We start from the raw sequence: 18989 nt of genomic DNA on the forward strand, positions 1-18989 counted from the left end.
TAATCGCCACTCGCTTCGAGCACCTCTCCAAAGCTCGATGATGAGCAAGAATTGCGAAGCATCTGGTCAAGAGGTAGCATAGAAGATGGCATGTAATTGGGGATGGGTCTTGACAGCTTTTTTTGCTTGTATGTAGAATAGCGTGATCATACTTGCGATAATACGATTGTGCTTTTGCAAGCTTTGTGCCTTGCCCGTCCAGTCTCATATCGCTCCCTATCCTCATAGCCACGTCTGACTCTCAGGGCCACTACTTGGTTTGTAGCTTTGTGTCCATGCTGCGCAAACTTGTGAGGTGAGGCGCCACAACATCTGACCCGAAAGCCTTGTCGCTCTTGCCGTATCCGAGATCATAGAAGGCGAATATCCTGTTTGTATATGGACTTCCAAGGAGGACGCAGTGCTGTGTCTGGCAAGCTCTATAAATGCAACTTAGAAGGATCCGCAACACGACCCATGCATGTCTCCACCACAATCACCAAACTTTCCACCAAGGCTGCCCACCACCACTTTGCTTCTCACTCAACGCCGCTAATTGCGTATCCTGCTCTCTATCCTTCGCCAGCCTCCTCTCCTCCCTCACCTTCTCCTTCCTAGCCTCCCTTGCCTTGCGCTCAACTTCCTTCTTATTCAAGATTTCGACAGCTCGCATCATGCCTTCTTTTTCCGCGGTTCGTCTGTAGTGACAGTATTGGTACATCAGAGGTGCGGAGAAGCAGAAGGAGCCTACGGCCCAGGAGCATGATGTCCAGACTGCGGCTGTGGAGAGAATCAGTAAAAGCATTATTGAACATCCTCCCCCGTGGGATATATGATACACATACCACCGAAGATAGCACGAATACCTCCGAGCGCGAAACCACCCCCGATGCCTGTCAACAACGCGTCCCTCACACAAGGCCGGGTGGGCAGATCCACGAAATCTTTCCTCTGGATCCCGTTTTGAAAGGCATTACTCAACGTCACATCTGGCGCTTTCCCTCCTGCTGTATTTTCTGTCCCTCCACCCAATAGATTCGCGTTTTGATCAGGCTTGTAGGGGATTTGTTTGCCGTTTTGCCATTGCGTGCCGGAGAAAGGTTTGTGTTCGGGGTGGACGGTGAGGGCTTCACGGGAGAGGTCCTCTTGGATTGCGCCGGGGCTTTGGGAAGGCGTCTGTCGGGTATCGTCTGCCATCTTTAGTATGATGGTGCAATGGGAGAGGATCGTAGTGATGGACGAGAACGATGTATGATGCTGATCGGATGGAAAGTCTTCCGAGGTACTTCCGGGGAAGTGGTTAGTGGCTTTCGAAGACGCGCTGAGACGCGTTTCACGCGGAAAGCATTCGATGTTACCGACGATATACACGATTGCTGTTACTGTTACTATTCGACCTGGCTGTTCGAAGGAAACCACAGCGCTGACGGCAATGATACCATAGACACTTCCACCAGCGGGTTGCTTCACCCGTCAACATACCCACAATGCCACTTCGTAGGAAGGAAGGCCACAGTCGCTTCGGCAAAGGCCAAGTGAACCAGCGCATAACCAAGACGAAGACGATCGGTGCCTCGGACCTACGAAGTACGGAACAGACCTCCCAGAGTGAACGTCTAGAAGCGACACGTTTGGCTCACAGCATCGACGAGAAGCAGGGTTTCGAACGCTTCGAAGCCGGCAAGCCTCGAACGGGATGGCTCATGAATATGCACAGTACGACGCTTGAGGACTCAAAAGTGCCCGGCGGCAGAGCAGCGGTCGACTTTTACTTCATCGACGAGGATGGGCAGGGACGGTTCAAGGCCAGTGTGGAGTACGATCCCTACTTCCTCCTCGCTGTGAAGAAGGGGAAGGAGGCGGAAGTGGAGGAGTGGGTGCGACGAGGGTTCGAGGGACTGGTGAAGAGTGTGGAGAGGGTGGAGAAGGAGGACCTGAAGATGCCGAATCATTTGCTTGGGTATCGCAGGACTTTCTTGAAGCTGGAATTTGCGAACGTGAATGATTTACTGGCTGTGAGGAGGGGTGTTTCGCCGATTGCTGAGAAGAACAAGAGCAAAGTCAGTGCTATGGACACTTATGCTGAGGTGGCTAGTGCGAACGCTGGATTTGATTTATTTGACGAGGCACATCTGGACGAGCGACGGCCGGCTGGATTTGTCGATGCTTCGGACTTCATCCTGGATATCCGGGAGTACGATGTGCCATATCATGTGCGAGTAGCGATTGATATGGACATCAGAGTCGGGAAGTGGTACACCGTCAACGCAAAGCATGGCAAGATTTCGCTTTCCTGCATTGAGGACCGACTAACTCGAGCTGACCCAATTGTCATGGCATACGACATCGAAACCACGAAACTACCTCTGAAATTCCCGGATGCGAGTATCGATCAGATCATGATGATATCGTACATGATTGATGGCCAAGGCTTCCTCATCACGAATCGCGAGATTGTAAGTGAAGATATCCAGGACTTCGACTACACGCCCAAGCCAGAATTCGACGGTCCATTCCTCATCTTCAACGAGTCGAACGAAGAAGCAGTAATCGAGCGCTTCTTCGCCTGCATCAAGGAAGCGAGACCGACAATCATAGTGACTTACAACGGAGACTTCTTCGATTGGCCATTTGTCGAAGCCAGGGCTAGTGTTCACGGCATAGACATGTACCAGGAGATTGGCTTCCGGAAGAACAGCGAAGACATCTATCAGTCGACCCACTGCGCACATATGGATGCTTTCGCTTGGGTCAATCGTGATTCGTACCTCCCACAAGGTTCGAGAGGTCTCAAGGCCGTTACTGTAGCTAAGTTGGGCTACGATCCGGACGAGCTGGACCCGGAACTCATGACTCCGTACGCTGCTGAGCGACCACAAACACTGGCCGAGTACTCTGTCTCCGATGCTGTGGCCACTTACTATTTGTACATGAAATATGTGCATCCCTTCATCTTCTCGCTATGTACGATTATTCCTCTTGGTCCGGACGATGTGTTGCGCAAAGGCACCGGAACATTGTGCGAGATGTTATTGATGGTGCAGGCATATCAGAAGGAGATTGTGCTACCCAACAAGCACGTCCAACCGCGCGAGGCCTTCTGGGAAGGACATCTGCTGGAGTCGGAAACATATGTCGGTGGGCATGTGGAGAGTATTGAGGCCGGTGTTTTCCGATCAGACATACCCTGCAACTTCGCTATCGACACAGCGGCCATCGACGAGCTGCTCACCGACCTTGATGCCGCGTTACAATTCTCCATCGTAGTCGAGGAGAAGAAGAAACTCGAGGACGTCACCAACTACGACGAAGTGAAAGCACAAATCGCCGAACGCTTGATGCAGCTCAAGACCACGCCCAACCGGCACGAGAAACCCTCCATCTACCACTTGGACGTCGCCTCGATGTACCCAAACATCATGACAACCAACCGTCTCCAACCCGACAGTATGATCGACGAGTCCGTTTGCGCAGCCTGTGACTTTAATCGCCCGGGCAAAACCTGTGACCGCCGGATGCCATGGTCCTGGCGTGGAGAGTTCCTCCCTGCCGCACGAAACGAGTACAATATGATCCGGCACGCTCTCGAGAACGAGAAATTCCCGCCCAAATACCCCAATGGCCTGGCCCGAGCGTTCCAAGACTTGAGCCTAGATGAGCAGACGGGGATGGTGAAGAAGCGGTTGACGGATTACAGCAAGAAGATTTATCATAAGATTCATGATGCTCGGACTCTTGAGAGAGAGGCGATCATCTGTCAGAGGGAGAATCCGTTTTATGTCGACACAGTCAAGGATTTCCGAGATCGAAGGTATGATTTCAAGGGCAAGCAGAAAGTCTGGAAAGGCAAGACGGCGGAGCTTGAGAAGGCCGGGGCGAGTTCGGGTGAGGTTGAAGAAGCGAAGAAGATGATTATCCTCTTCGACTCCCTCCAGCTAGCCCACAAAGTCATCCTCAACTCCTTCTACGGTTATGTCATGCGAAAAGGAAGTCGATGGTACTCCATGGAAATGGCCGGTGTGACTTGCTTGACTGGAGCGCGAATCATCCAAATGGCGCGACAGCTGGTCGAGCGGATCGGACGACCCCTGGAGCTGGACACGGACGGAATCTGGTGTATTCTGCCCGCCACCTTTCCAGAGAACTTCAGCTTCACAATGCAGAATGGGAAGAAACTGACCATCTCCTACCCTTGCGTGATGTTGAACCATCTGGTGCATCAGCAGTTCACGAATCACCAGTATCAGACTCTCACAGATCCGAGCACATTTCAATACCAGACCCATAGTGACAATACAATCTTCTTCGAAGTCGACGGGCCTTACCGTGCCATGATCCTCCCGACTAGTAAAGAAGAAGACAAGAATCTGAAGAAACGCTATGCCGTCTTCAACCATGACGGCACCCTTGCTGAGCTGAAGGGTTTCGAGATCAAGCGCCGTGGTGAGCTGAAGCTTATCAAGATCTTCCAGCAGCAGATTTTCAAGTTTTTCCTTGATGGGACGACGTTGGAGGAGACCTATGCTGCGGTAGCGAAGGTGGCGGACAAGTGGCTGGACGTACTGGATTCGAGGGGCTCTACGATGGCAGATCAGGAACTCATTGATCTCATTTGCGAGAATAAGAGTATGGCCAAGACGTTGGAGGAGTATGGTGCGCAGAAGAGTACTGCTATCACGACCGCGAAGAGGCTGGCCGAGTTTCTGGGCGAGCAGATGGTGAAGGATAAAGGTCTGAATTGCAAGTATATCATCTCTTCACGGCCGAAGAATGCTCCTGTGACCGAAAGAGCTATCCCAGTTGCGATCTTCAGCTCGGAGGAGAGTGTAAAGCGCTACTACCTTCGCAAATGGATGAAGGAGGACCCAGGTGACATGGATCCACGCAGTGTCATTGACTGGGGCTACTACCTCGAACGCCTAGGCTCCGTGATCCAGAAACTCATCACGATTCCTGCGGCGCTGCAGAAAGTCAAGAACCCGGTCCCCCGAGTTGCGCACCCCGACTGGTTACTCAAGAGGATCCGCACAAAGGAGGACGTGTTGCAGCAAGTGAAAATGACAGATATGTTTGCTAAGAAACCCTTGGCCGAACGGGACCCTAATACTGTCTCGCCACGGCTCGGAGGCGGAGGGATGGATATGGAGGACTTCGGTGCTGTGTCCATGGCGAAATTGGTCAAGCCAGGTGTGGCTGCCAAAATTGTGCAGCAGCAGGACGCTCGAAGCTCGCAGAAAAGGAAGGCTGTTGAGGCTAGTGCGGCGTCGGCGAACCCGTACGATGGGTTGCCGTCTGTTATGCCGAATATTAGTGAGGACTATCAGGGGTGGCTGCGGTACCAGAAGCAGAAGTGGAAGATCCAGAAGGCGGCGAGGAAGAGGCGGCGGCAGTTGTTTGGAGAGAAGAGGACGGATGCTACGGACGCCATTGGTACGTTTTTCCGGCAGCAGGCTGAGCTTGTCTACACTTCGGACTGGCAGATCCTGCAGCTGAGGCAGACGGAGACCGCGGGTGAGGTGAGGGCATTTGTGCTTATTGATCGGAAGATCCATTCGCTGAAGGTTGTTGTGCCGAGGACTGTATGGCTGAATTTGAAGGAGGATGAGCTGCCGGATGTCGATGTGCCTGGTGTTAGTGCCGAGAAAGTGATCAACTGGACGCTGCCGAACGGACATACGAGCACGCACTTGTTCAAGCTTACCATGAGCGAACAAGTCTACGTGCAAGAAGCTGCGAAACTGAAAATGCTTTTCGACCATCCGAGCGTCGAAGGGGTGTACGAGAAAGAAGTACCGCTGGATGTCCGAGCTATGCTGGAGCTAGGCTGCGTCTGTACGTTCGATGAAAGTCAGCGTGGTGTCCTTGGTAAAGGGCTGGAGCAAGGGTTCGATCTCTCCAGTCTCCGGACAGTCCCTGCGAAACAGCCATATATGGGTGCGAACGTAATACAGTATCTCGCGTTGTACCACATCAGTGCTGGTGATAGGCAGATATACGCTCTATTCTCAACCAGCAGACCAGAAGTCAAAGTTGTTGTGTTGAATCGCAAGGGCAGGAGCGAGGAGGGTATGCCGAATGTGGATGCCATATATGAAGCCGCCCTTCAGAGCAAGCTTGAAGAGAGCGGTGGCGAGCCATGGCAGAAGGTCATCGAGTACCAGGACTCGTTGCACTTCAAGCATGTTCAGGTAACGACACAGCGACGAGCTCTGCAGGAACTGGGCGATGCGATCAAGAAGCTTCAGAAGGAAGACTCGAGTCCAACCATGCTGGTTCTGCAGTCCGGTAGTGCGCAGATGCTACTGCATGATCTGCCAATTCTGCAGACCTATCCCAGTCTGCGCCTCAAGGCTGAAGACCACGATAAGGCGCTCCCTCCCCTCGGCTGGCAGAGTGTGGTTGCGAAGCGGCTGGTCAACCACTACCTCGAACTGGGTACCTGGATCTCCCATCTCCTTGAGTTTGCGCGGTACGGCAATGTCCCGTTGTGTAACCTTGAGAAGGACGATCCGCGATTCTTGATCGATATAACTTACGCACGTCGCTTGCAGAAAGAGCGTGTGGTGTTATGGTGGTCAGACGGCGCAAGACCAGATCACGCTGGTCACGAGAAGGACGATATCCTTAGCTCAATTGAAGTCGTTGATATGCCGAGCGTCAACAATCCAGGCACATACTCCTCTGTTTGCATCGACTTGAGCATCAAGAATCTAGCCATTAACACGATTCTCTCCGCGGCTGTGCTCAACGACGCAGAGGGCAGTGATCCGGTCGGCGTATCTGGTGCCGGTGCAAAGGAAGATGCACTGGATGAGACTGCACAGACTGTCGCCTCCGAGAACGCCTTCGCCGAAGCGGGTATTGCTGCCCTTCGAGAAATGCTTCGGGCATGGTGGCACGAAGCCTGCACAGGTGGTGCCGGCAGTACGATGGCTGATGTGCTTGTGATGCACTTGGTCCGATGGGTTGAGAGCCCATCGTCACATCTCTTCGACCGAAATCTGCTATACTATGTGCAGATCATGTCTCGGAAGGCCTTTCAGCAACTCATGTCTGAATTCAGACGAGTGGGATCGCATGTGGTATTCGCCAATGCTGGTCGCTTGCTGCTGCAGACGTCTAAAGCTGAGGTTGGGAACGCGTACGCCTACAGCCAGTACATCTTGAAGACAATCAGTACTAAGCCGGCCTTCCACTTCCTGGATCTTGCTATCACAGAGTACTGGGACTACCTGGTATGGTACGATGAGTTCAACTATGGTGGAAAAGGATGCACCGAGGTAGTCGAGGTCGAGAAGCAGCAGCTGGACACTATCATGCATTGGCAGATTGCGACATTCTTGCCCGTGATCCTGCAGCCGAAATTCAATGACTGGATCGTGGAGTATATCGAGCTCATGCACCAGCGGAAAAGACCAGTTGGCGCTGTCAATGGCGTCTCGCGTCCAACACAGCTCCCCATCCATGCTTCTGTCTTCAACTCTGAGAAGGACGACCAGACTACCCCTGGCAACGTACTGGCAACGACTATCTCAAAGCCTTTGCAAAAGCAGATCGCTCAGCTGATACGGCGACAGCGGACTGAGTCGATGCATGAAGAGCTGGTAGAAGATTGGCGCTTCCCGACCATGCCTGGCTCGCATCTCAATCTGCAAAATCCTGTTCTTGAGCTGGTCAAGAGCATTATGCAGGTTCTAAGTTTGGACAAAACGATCACGCTCGAAGCTCGCCTTCTACGGAAAGAATTGCTGCATCTTTTTGAGATCCGCGAGTTCAGTGCCGACGGCGCCTTCGCGAACCCAAGCACGAGCCTGGTTGTAAAGCAGCTGAGTTGTGCCGAGTGCACGATCCCACGAGATATCGATCTATGTCGTGACAGCGGCCTCGCGCTGGACGACGCACAGCAGCCTTTCTTGGTCGCGAAATGCGACAATTGTGGCGCTGTATACGACCGTCTTGGTATCGAGGAGAGGTTGCTTGGTGAAGTGCAGAAGATGGTCGTGCAATGGATGACGCAAGATTTGAAGTGTAAGAAGTGCTCGAGGATGAGGACGAATGACTTCATGAACCATTGTGCTTGTGCGGGAGAGTGGATCACGACCGTGAAGAGGGATGAGATGGTGAGAACGTTACGTGTGCATGAAAGGGTAGCGGCGTTTTATCGATTGCAGATGTTGGAAAGGGTGCTGAGTAGCGTCATGGCTGGTCTGTAAAGGGTTGCCGCTGTGGCTTTACTCGTATAGCGATGGCGTCCGGCGTCTTGCTTTCTATGGTATGCAGATAGTTTTGACGTGGAAGGATGACTTGCATAGGAGTGTCGCCGCACATAGCTTCCATATTTGCGTGATAAGCTCTTGCATAAGCTTCGTAGCGCACCCGTTCGCGAGGCTGACTGCCTGGACCCTCACATGCCCCACCACCGCCACGACGTCCCTTCACTTGGTGGCCACGATATCACTCCACTAATGACTGCCTCAGTCTGTCTCACCAAGAAGATATCAGGTTCGCGGTCATGATCCTCTCACTTGCGAGCCGTAATCCGCCATATCGGACGCCAACGCCCAAAACTAGGTCATTAACTCCACCTCAGCCATTACACCAGGCATCGCAAGTCAACGAGATGTCTCCCAAGCGGAAGCGGACAACATCAACTAGCGGCACTCCACTGCCCACCATCAACACTTCTGTTCGGTTTGATGCTGTTCCAGAAACTCCAGCAGACAGTCCGAGGACTACTGTTGCCGAAGGACTACGTAATCTTGATATTGATCGACCATCACCATTCACAGATGAGCAGCATGCGATACCAGGCTCACCCTCTCCTAGGAAGCGTCTAAAGCGCAATCGACATCTCGTACCCGAGGACCGACATGATCCATCTGTCACAACCTCAACGCCGGATGCCACTGCTCAGTCGATCGTCCATCAACCAGTTGATATCTTGCTTGAAATTGGTGAGACTCCGAATCAAGCTTTCGAACCACCGCGGTCACTACAGTCAATCACGCCTACCGTTGAGACTATACGTGATGAGCAGGCAAACACACCGATGTTGCAGTCAAGAAGACTGTTCTCGCCACCACCCGCATTCAACCGTTCACCGCCTGTCCAGCCCCGAGAAGATGAAGCGATGGAGACACTGGCCCAGTCAAACGACGAAGACAATGTCGTTGATTCGGCGACCTTGACCTGGCAAGAGGACGAGATCACTGGGCAGGATATTGACCCGAGTGCCGATGACGACGGTGAAGGCATCAACGGCATTGGGTTTCGGCCGACGCCTGCTATTGCCTACGTTCGTAGCCAAAAGCGCAGACAGCAAGTCCAGGAGTGGAAGGCTCGGGAGGCAAGGGAGGCACGACAACGAAGGATTGAACGAAGAAGGGGAGCAGCTGCAATCAATGCGAAAAACGGGCACGACGTCAAGCGTGCTGTGCGATTTGCGGAGGTCAGCGTGATGGAGCACTAGCGCTGCAAGGACCTTGATTCATCTTTACTGAGCGTTTGCTTGTGGCGTTTTGATACCCTGGCCTATAACAGACTATTTTGTATTCCTTCTATCCTGTTGGCACGTCTGTGTCCTCCTCAGATGCTGACTCCGAGCCCGCGCGAGCAATCTCCATCTCCACAGTCGATGGCTTGAAAGGCCATTCGAACCACGCTTTGACCAACTCAACCATTATCTCCTCGGATACAGATCTCGTCTTGATATTCCTGGGATCTAGTCTACCGCCCTTCCTCGGATCGGAGACGGCCGGACACATAGGCAAGAGATCCTGCGCTGCATTCGGTGCTATACGATCTAGCGCGTCTGGCAGACACTGCGCAGGTGACTCCATAAAGGACCGGAGTAGCATCTCACAGATCTTCGCACCTTCGCGTCGACTGGCCAAGTCCGGCACCGATAGATCGACACCCTTCGGAACCATATCCAGCAACATCATTTGATTCTTTGGCCAGATCTCATGTACTTCACCTTTCAATGGCTGGTATGCCCGTGCCTCGAGTGCAACCATCGGTGGACTCTTGAAGCAAGCAATCTGCATGTCGACAGAGAGTTCTATCATCTGCGAGAGCTCCTTGGTGATGCTGTGAGCATGAGCCATCATGTCATCCCACATTGCCTTGACTGCATCGCGTGATGCATCCAGACTGGCTCGCAAGAAGCCATTCTCTTCAAGAAGGACAAGTGCGACTTCAAGATTGAGAATGCCAGTAGCTAGGTCAGCATAGATGATTGTGCGTGCGCGCCTCGCCAATCTGACATCGAAATTGTCGTGGAACTCCTTACACTGAGGATATGTGATCGATTCCACCATGCTTTCCTCCAGCTTGGCCATCGCCGTACGTCTGACTGAGGGGAGGTCTTTCGTGATGACGAGTAAACGCTTCTGAGCGGATTCGATATCACGTTCAAGCTCTTTGAAAGTGCTGATTGTGCTCTCGAACGGCGATCTGGAGGCCGAGGGATAGAATTCAGGTCGCTCGTAAAGAACATCACGTCCTTCTGGCGGCTTCATCCCAGCAGCTTCCATTCGTTTCTGCACACGATCCGCGATCATTGCACTTAAAAAAGGTGGCCTTGGTCGTCGGGCAGCGTAGTATCTATTTTTGATATTATAGAGGTCCAGCATCCCCACCGCCTCGGTGGTCTCGGTGGCAATACTGAGCCTAGCATTCAAGCTGCGTCGATATGCCTCAGTAATTGGGAAGAGCGTATACTTGTCGCCTTCGGGTACCCACCAGAGCATGCGGACAAGACCACCATTGTGGAAGATCTCATTGTTCAGTGATGCCTGCAGCATCTGTTGCAGAATGAGCGAAGCTAGGGTTACTGATCTTGTGCGTGCCCTGGATGTGTACTTTCTAGCCAGGTTACCGACAACGAGGAAGTTGGGATCAAGCTGCCTTTGTCTTGAATCATCCAGTGGGAGAGACTGCCGAGGAGCAAGTTCTGGGTCGTTCAAGAGTTTGTTGTAATTATGGAAATAGTGCTGTAGATGCACGCCATGGATCGTCGAATGGCGGTACGTTGAGTTAGGTCGATCGAGCAGAGGCTTGATGAAAGAGTCGTAGTACAAAGGTTCCGGCTCTAGTAAGAGATGACGCTTTGGTTTGAGGAAGTCATGTAGTTTGGAGGAGAACAGGCACGCGCCAGGGTGGATGTCGATCAGTGTGCATCCTTTGTGTTGCTCCAATGTAGGAGCCAAGTATTCGATCGTGTCATCTAGATCTCATCAATGCCACATATCGATTGAGTATATGGCTGGCTTGCACTGACCGCATAATTTGTCGCTTACGATCTCGTTGCGATAGTCGCTGCCATAGCCCTCGGTATCTTGAATCTGCTTGCCCCTGAGCACTGCTTCCTTCGCGGAGCCGAAGAGCCTCTGGAGTGTTTCCGTGAGTGGATATCTGACATCAGCAGTATATCTGCCTCTAATTCCCATGAGCGAGATGCAATTTCGATGATTGGCGATGGATGTGTCTTTGCATCGCAGAATGATGGAATACTTAATTGTCTTCGTGAAACTGCGGCCCGTGCTTCGGCGGCGCATTACTCGAGACCACCCGACGGCAGGCAACGACGATTCGATGAGTTTATAACATCCACACGACAGCCTGCACGCTTCGAAGGTGTCACGAGTACACATCGATACCATTGACGGTCCACTGGCACGCCCGCCTTTGCATAGAAGGCACCAACCAGTTTGTTGGTCTTTTAAACCAAGTGAAATGGCAGCCTCACGCCACCATACCGCATCGTCGGAGCCTCTGAGTATAGCAGAGATATCGACTCAAGCTCAAGCCTTCGACTGGAATCCATCGGTCGCCATACAAAGATGGATTCGAGCGGCGAAACTCCTGCTTACAGAAGCTACCATCTGCGAGCGAGACGGGAATCTGCAGTCGGCATTTCTTTACCTGTACAGACATGCGGAACTGGTGCTGGACCGTCTACCAAAACACCCAGATTACCATGATCCGGCTTTCAGGACAGATATTTCCACGGCGAAGAAGGCTGTGATGCGGAATCTCCAGAAACTGGAGACGTGGAAGCCTGTGCTCAGGCAACAGCATGAGCGCTATCGTGCTGCTGTTGAGAGAAGGGAGGCTGAGCAGAGACGAATTCGGCAAGGACGAAGTGGGCTGCAGGCACTCGATGGACCTAATTATGACTACATCGATGCTCTGGACTATGAAGACGAAAGCCATCATCTCAGTGTTCACGACAACAGTGCATTAGCTGTCGACCTGGCACATCACGAGATTAGGAAGCGCGATGCATCAAGGCAGAGTACACGCCAAGCTGGCATCTCACCTGGAACGGTAGCATCGAGGCGGCGTGGTATTGTCGTTGGTGGCGAGGATCCGGCTGGTGATAGCGGTCACGAGCCCAGCGTCAGAGATATCGGCAGCATGTTGCAAGGAGCCAGACGGCCCAGTCGAGACATACCAGCTCCGACGCGAACAGTGACAACATCAAACACATACCAGTATCCGTCGGTTCCGGCACGCGAGGGTGTCATCGACTGGCAGACTCCGCCACTGCAGCCACTATCGAGCAGAAACTACGACAGTATGCCACCTCCCTCGAAACCCACGAAGGAGAGATACGACGACGCCACTAGTTCATCACGACCCATACCACCGCCGAAGCACCTACAGACTCCGGACACAACTCAGTACTTCCCACAAACACCTTCATCCAAATATACCTTCAAGTCCACCACCACAACAGAATCTGGTGCTCCATTACGCACGATCCTATTACCGCCAGACTTACGCCAAAATTTCCTCAACCTGGCTCACCCAAACACCCTCCGCAACCTCGAAACCTGCGCGGTCCTAGCCGCCACACAAGTCTCCAATGCACTCTTCATATCCCACCTCATCGTCCCCGACCAAACAAGCACAGACAGCACATGCGATACCACCGAGACCGGCGACAACGCACTATTCGACTACTGCGACACACACGAGCTACTAGTCTGCGGCTGGATACATACCCACCCGTCTCAGTCTTGCTTCCTGAGCAGCCGCGATCTACATACCAGCTCAGGATACCAAGTGATGCTACCAGAGGCCATCGCCATCGTGTGCAGTCCAAGACATAATCCCGAATGGGGATGCTTCAGGCTCACATCACCACCAGGTTTGCAAGCTGTACTTGAGTGCACGGCACCGGGGGTCTTTCATCCACATGTTGAGCAGAATCTGTATACAGATGCTCTCAAGCCGGGCCATGTAGTCGAGGGCCCGGGTCTGGAGTTCGAGGTTGTAGATCTGAGAGGGAAGTGAGATGCTGTGCTTGAGATCAGCTTCGATGATCTGCTGAGCTACGACTACGTGCATAAGTATGGTTAGGCGGTTGACCGGCCATGCACTTTTCCGGTTCACTTTCTCGTCCCTTCATCATGCAACATTGCGCCTGTCCGACCAACGCCTTGCATGAGCTTCCGCAGGAAAATTGCAGTTACTCGATTTCGCATCACTTTATCATCACGCACACTGCAGACTCGCCTACTTCTCAAACCCAAACTTGCCCAACTCAGCAGCCTGCACATTTCCCTCTCTCATGCGATCGTTACTCGTAGTGTCCATATGCTCGCGCACAATCCTCTCCGCCTGCTCTACACCGCCCGTACTTGCAAAGTTTCTCCTCCCAGGCTCCACACCCTCCATACCCTGCTGATCGTACCCTCCGCCCATCGCACTTTCACCCGCCATCCTCGTATCACGGGCGGTAGGCGTCGAGCCTTTGGCCATCTGGTTCGGGTTACTGATAATGCTCTGCCGTGCCGGTGTTCTCGCGCCCTCGCCGAAGCCTACCAGACTCCCAGTCCCTTCTTCAGACATGCCGCCGACGGATGAGGTATCCATATCCATATCCTGATCCTGACTCTCGCTCATCTTGTCCACATCCCCGACTTCACTCCCCGCCCACGTAGTCCTCGCACCCACACTCCCCGTCGCAGACGCAGAACCAACGGTACTTCTCTCCCTCCCTATAGCAGGATTCCCTGTAGAATCGAAGTAGCTCACGGGTGGGTTAGATGTAGGCTGCTGGTGCGTCGGAGCGGCATACCCCGGCGTCAAATTCTGCGGCGTGGGATTCCTCGCCGTGGTCACGCGCTCGAGACCCGCAAGACGCGAAATGCGATCAGCGCGTTCGGCGTCGAGTTGATGGCTTAGACCTGAGGGCTGGCCTTGGTTGTGCATGTGGTAGTGTGGGAGGTGGCCGCGGTGTCCGTCTTTGATCGCCACGGTGGAGAGCTCGGACATGGATGTGGTGGTGGAGTTGGGCGTGCCGCTTCGGGATCTGCGTCTTATTAGCTGCGACTTGGTTGTTAGGAGGAGGGGAGAAGGGGCCTCACGGGATGTCTGAGGGTGTGACTGGGTCTGAAGGAGGGGGAGGAAGGTCGATGAGGGTACGTCCTTGGTTCATACTGACGGCTTCTATGGAGTATTCGTTGTGTGCGTAGCGGTATGTCTAAGCTGTGTGTGTGGTAGATGTTGTTCGAGCTTACGGAGTATCGCGTCGTCCAGGTATGCAGAGATGTTTCTCCTCTCTACTTTCGCGGAAGCTGTTCAGGGCGGCGATACAGTGGTCGCAATGACGAGAGACTAGCAGTAACTTCGTGTACGGTGACTGCGACCAGGGAGTAACGATAGGAATGGCGCAAACACCCGTTAAGCAATTGTTTTCCCATGGCACGAGGTACCAGTTCCAATGTGGGGCGGACTGTAAACCTACGTCACTGGGGTTCGCCGATCACATGTTTTGAGTTTCAACGCCGTTCCTGGCAACGTGAAGTGAATACCGGGGAGTGTAGCCAGCATACGTTCCCACATGATATTGACACCCAAGCTCACTCTACGGTGGCGGCAACATCATCACATACTCCCTCTCACTCTCCCCAAACTTCACCACATCTCCGTCTAGCAACTCCATGTACCGACTGCCTCCCACCTTCTCCCCATTTAAGATCGTCCCATTCGCACTGTCCAGATCGATCAAGTAAGGCTTGACTTTACTGGATCTGTCCCCAAATTCATTCGTGCTGGTGATATACCTAAATTGAATAACAGCATGCTGCTTCGAGATACTCGGGTGCTCGAGCAGGAGATCCGTGATCTTCTGGTCCCGACCGCAGAGCCAGACACTTTTTTGGTGTAGGTAAATCGTGTCGAGGAGGTCTTTGCCCTTGAAGATGTACATACGCCATTGTTCCTTTGAAGGCGGTTTGCGGGCTTCAGGTGGTTCATGGTACTTTAGTACTGTCGTTGTGCCGGCTATTGTGTTGGCTTCTTTGGCTAGGAGGCCAGTGGGTTTGAAGTTGGGCTTCTGCTTCTCTACGGCTGGCGCTCCGCCTTCGATGACCTTCTCACCGCGGAAAGAATCGTCTTGCGATGGTAAAGGTGCGCGTGACTTTCGTGGTGGCGATCTGGATGTGCTGTATGATCTTCTACGCCTCTTCGCTGGTGGCGAATCTGAGCGCTTGCTGTAGTGTGATTTCTCGTCGCGATGATCGCATTGGTCGTAATCCCTTCGGTCACTTCGCGGCGCATCGTAAGCTCGAGGGCAAGGACTCCTCCTCCGCGAAGATTCGTTGTCTTCATGACTTTCTTCTCGATCACGACGAGTTCCTTGCTTCTCGTCGCCATTTCTTCGCCTCTCCTTTCCCGTTTCGCGTGATGGCCGTGGAGCATCTGACGAAGATTCTGTGCTTCTGCTTTGATAATCCCGGCGTCGTCGAGTCGTAGCACTTCTATCATCACCTGGAGACGCCATCTTGATCGCTCTCCTCGCGTATACGCTGTAGTAAACGAGGTCCACGAAGAGGTCAGTATCTAAGGTGCATGTCGCCGTCGGATTCGAGCCAAAAGTTACTCGTCCACGCCGTGCCCGAGTCGAATCTCAACCGTTATAGAGCATGGGTTATACCGAGAAAGTCTCCTTCGTCGCGATCATGCCGTTGGGCTAGTAGTTAAGGTACAGTATTAGAGTCAAAAGTCAAGAGGCGAGAAAGGTCTTGCTACAAATTCTGTGACTGGCAATAGCTCTGGCCTAAGGCATCAGGAATTTTAGGGCTGCACAACAGTGGATGCATATTCGGCGTCGTCTGAGTGCCCAAGTGTCACTCATCTTACGTTTGGGTCACAATTATTGATACTGCATGTAGTAGGTATATGGAGGCTAGATGGGGATGTGGTGAAATTTGGGGAGGGTAAGAGGGAGTATGCTGTGATGTTGCCGCCGTCGTAGAGCGTGAGCTTAAGCGAGAGCTTAAGCGACTGATAGCGTCCAAGCACACACATGCATGCTTGAGATTTGGGTTCATCGTATTACTCCACCGTTGCCATGAAACAGCGCTGAACTTCAAGGCATGTGATCGGCGAGCTCCGGTCTGCTGGCACTCTCGCTAAGCAATACCACGTCTTCACTGCAGATTGACCTGGCCAGAGCGGCAGCACCCTTTGAGTAGACGCCTCGACAGCATTGACTAGACCACCTTCGATGGTGGCTGGTAGCGCCCGAGAGGCGTGTCCAAGGATAAGACTCCCCCTTCGACTGTGGTGAAGCATGAGGGTGAGACCGGATCTGCAGTCAAGCCGGCGCCCATCGCGGAGGAAACACTGGCCGTGTCTCTTTGCCGCAACAGGCTCAGTATCAAGCGTGGTATCTCCTCTGTAATGAGCTCCGCGATAGATCGTGTCGCAACACCAACGATTCTCCCTTGTACAACGACCCAGATTGCAGTCAGCGGTCCGGCCAAGTTGGCTACAACATCGGCAACGACAGGTGCTTCGAGCACGGCGGCGGTTGCCGCGAGATCTTCGAATCTTTGGGTCCTCGCTTCCCTCCCCTAGTCGGCAAATGGCCACGCCTCCTCCCAGGCTCGAAGATCTTCAGCTGATGTGGAGAAGTCCGCGAAACCCCGTCCTTTCACATTGCGCAATGCCGCCTTCGCGTCTTCGTACTGATCCGACCGAACAATTCCCTTCTCCGGAAACAGAGGCCCTAATGCGTTTTTGATCACCCTCATTGCGTTCATACTTGCCGCCGTTTTCTCTACGTCTTCGTGAATAGTTGCCAGCGTAGCACTGGAGAACCCCACAGTCGAATCTTCGAGTACTGTGATGGAGCCCATGCAGTGTGCTTCACCTACTTCGAACAAATTGCGCGATGCGCTCATAACAGCGGAGGCTGCGGACTCCTCGTACATAACGGCATCGAATACGGGCTTGATGTTTTCTTTTAGCATGTGCTTGTAGCCGGACGCCAGCACCTGCTCTTCGTACGTTTTCAACACACCAGCCTATTCGTCCGGTTCCATAGCTTCCGAGAGTTGTGGAGGCATAGGTTTGTCCATACCCTGCACTGTCGGTCCTTCATGGTCCAAGAATGCTGGAAACGTGGTATGGTCAAAGAGAGGGGCGATGAATGTTGACTGCCAATCAATGATCGCCGTGATGACGGTAGGATCATGCGGGTCTACGAAGATGTTCTCTTCATGTAAGTCGTCGTGCCACATATGGAAAGTCGAAGCCCACGGCTCTCGAGGCAAGATATGAGGCAAGACCTTGAGAGCGGCTTCGCACGCGAAAAGCTTCTTCTCCTTGGTAGGCTGGTAGAGCGTTGGGCCGCAGAGCATCGATAACGGCTTGGGGAGAACATTCAGGCTTCTAGCAGCCTCCATATCTCGTTCTATTACGGCTCGCCTGTATTCCTCTATTGATCCCCCTGATGTGCGTCAGTGCGTGCATCCATTAGCAGAAGCGTCAGCACTCACATGGGCCTCTGTCACTGTTCAGGCTCGCCCTACCACAATCCATCCATTCTCTGCCTACGACTGGTCCGATCGCAAGCTCGGAGTCTTCAATGGGCTCACCTGAATCGTTGAAATACACTGGAGCTGTTCGGTTAACAGATGGCAGATCTTTTGCACAGTAGAGGCTACCAATTTGACCGAAGGACATCCTCGACCACACTCGCTGGCATTTTGCAATCGCCCTGATCAGCTGGACTTTCTGGTTGCTGTCCATTGTAGGCCAAACAGTACCCAGCTGGACGCCTTTCGCCTTCCCCATGATTATATACTCGGCCTGTACGACGTTCTCGTTGCTGGAATTCCAAGCGAGTACCTTGGGCGTCGGGGTCTTCATACTGTTGCGCATCTAAGTCCTGTCAGCTCGTTGACAGCGAGATAAAGATATCTGCCACACGCACCATGTTCATCGTAGCCACCTCGCTGGCGGTCGTGAAGTGAGTCAGGCCGGCGTTAGGATTTGGAACTTTTGCTACGACTTGCTCATCGTCGTCCATGGTCATCAGAAATGCTTTGTTGTACAATCCACCTGGTGTGCGCAGTGCATGCATGATCTGAGGCGCTTCGCCAGATGACTGGTGGTATTGACAGTCGTTGCCTTTGCGCCGATCAGGCTGGCGTTTGCAGCGCATGTATGCCCGCAGGCGCCTCGCCAGCGGAGTGGTGGCTATGAAACCGTTTGCTTCGCGAATGTTCATCAGTCTCACGGTGGTGTCCGGAGCACATGCGTGCCGGGGGCGTCTCGCCGGTTTACAGCCTAAGTGGCGACGAGAACACCGCTTGAGTCGACAGGGCCTGAGCGATGCGTGTACAATCATTGTATACTAGGCAGATTATCCCGAGGTTGTGCAAATCTTCAGACCTTTCTGTCTCCAAGATGGTGCGTACATGTTGCCTGCCTCACCCACGGCAGGTCTGTCTGTACATGTACTGCTGCGTCTAAAGGGGCCTGGCGGCTGTATGTACCTCACGTTTGGGCCCGCAGCCACCTGTATGCAGATAGCCGGTGGTGGGAATTACAATCTGATGAGGATTTGTGCCTCGTCGCAGTCGTGCCTCGAGTTGTTTAGTGTAAGGCAAGGTAGAGTATTGGATTCGAAACTCAAGAGGCGAGGGAGCAGGTCCTGTCAAAAGATTCTGTGACTACAACAAGGAGTGTCAACCAGAGGCATCAGC

At 53.1% G+C, this 18989-nt stretch overlaps 7 protein-coding genes across 7 annotated transcripts; 3 read left to right on the top strand and 4 right to left on the bottom strand.

Annotated features, from left to right (window-relative positions):
* Positions 1-475: 475 nt before the first annotated feature.
* On the bottom strand, positions 476-1176 carry LTS14_002556 (uncharacterized protein; the record flags this gene model as incomplete). The annotated part of the gene is made up of 2 exons (XM_064835262.1): positions 476-759; positions 825-1176. The coding sequence occupies 2 exons, from the start codon at positions 1174-1176 to the stop codon at positions 476-478; spliced, it is 636 nt and encodes a 211-aa protein (XP_064697197.1).
* Positions 1177-1466: 290 nt separating this feature from the next.
* POL2 (DNA polymerase epsilon catalytic subunit) lies at positions 1467-8192 on the top strand (the record flags this gene model as incomplete). Its single annotated transcript, XM_064835263.1, has 1 exon — positions 1467-8192. The coding sequence occupies one exon, from the start codon at positions 1467-1469 to the stop codon at positions 8190-8192; it is 6726 nt and encodes a 2241-aa protein (XP_064697198.1).
* Positions 8193-8599: 407 nt separating this feature from the next.
* On the top strand, positions 8600-9448 carry LTS14_002558 (uncharacterized protein; the record flags this gene model as incomplete). Its single annotated transcript, XM_064835264.1, has 1 exon — positions 8600-9448. The coding sequence occupies one exon, from the start codon at positions 8600-8602 to the stop codon at positions 9446-9448; it is 849 nt and encodes a 282-aa protein (XP_064697199.1).
* Positions 9449-9536: 88 nt separating this feature from the next.
* LTS14_002559 (uncharacterized protein) lies at positions 9537-11429 on the bottom strand (the record flags this gene model as incomplete). The annotated part of the gene is made up of 2 exons (XM_064835265.1): positions 9537-11206; positions 11261-11429. The coding sequence occupies 2 exons, from the start codon at positions 11427-11429 to the stop codon at positions 9537-9539; spliced, it is 1839 nt and encodes a 612-aa protein (XP_064697200.1).
* A 286-nt stretch (positions 11430-11715) lies between these two features.
* LTS14_002560 (uncharacterized protein) lies at positions 11716-13281 on the top strand (the record flags this gene model as incomplete). Its single annotated transcript, XM_064835266.1, has 1 exon — positions 11716-13281. One exon carries the CDS (start codon positions 11716-11718, stop codon positions 13279-13281), a length of 1566 nt encoding a protein of 521 aa, XP_064697201.1.
* Positions 13282-13503: 222 nt separating this feature from the next.
* On the bottom strand, positions 13504-15775 carry LTS14_002561 (uncharacterized protein; the record flags this gene model as incomplete). Its single annotated transcript, XM_064835267.1, has 2 exons — positions 13504-14302; positions 14886-15775. 2 exons carry the CDS (start codon positions 15773-15775, stop codon positions 13504-13506), a joined length of 1689 nt encoding a protein of 562 aa, XP_064697202.1.
* A 1075-nt stretch (positions 15776-16850) lies between these two features.
* On the bottom strand, positions 16851-18310 carry LTS14_002562 (uncharacterized protein; the record flags this gene model as incomplete). Its single annotated transcript, XM_064835268.1, has 4 exons — positions 16851-17278; positions 17360-17728; positions 17778-18162; positions 18215-18310. 4 exons carry the CDS (start codon positions 18308-18310, stop codon positions 16851-16853), a joined length of 1278 nt encoding a protein of 425 aa, XP_064697203.1.
* Positions 18311-18989: the final 679 nt, after the last annotated feature.

Source organism: Recurvomyces mirabilis (genome assembly GCF_035927965.1).
Source record: "Recurvomyces mirabilis strain CCFEE 5264 chromosome Unknown scaffold_5, whole genome shotgun sequence".
NCBI classification, from domain to species: domain Eukaryota; kingdom Fungi; phylum Ascomycota; class Dothideomycetes; order Mycosphaerellales; family Teratosphaeriaceae; genus Recurvomyces; species Recurvomyces mirabilis.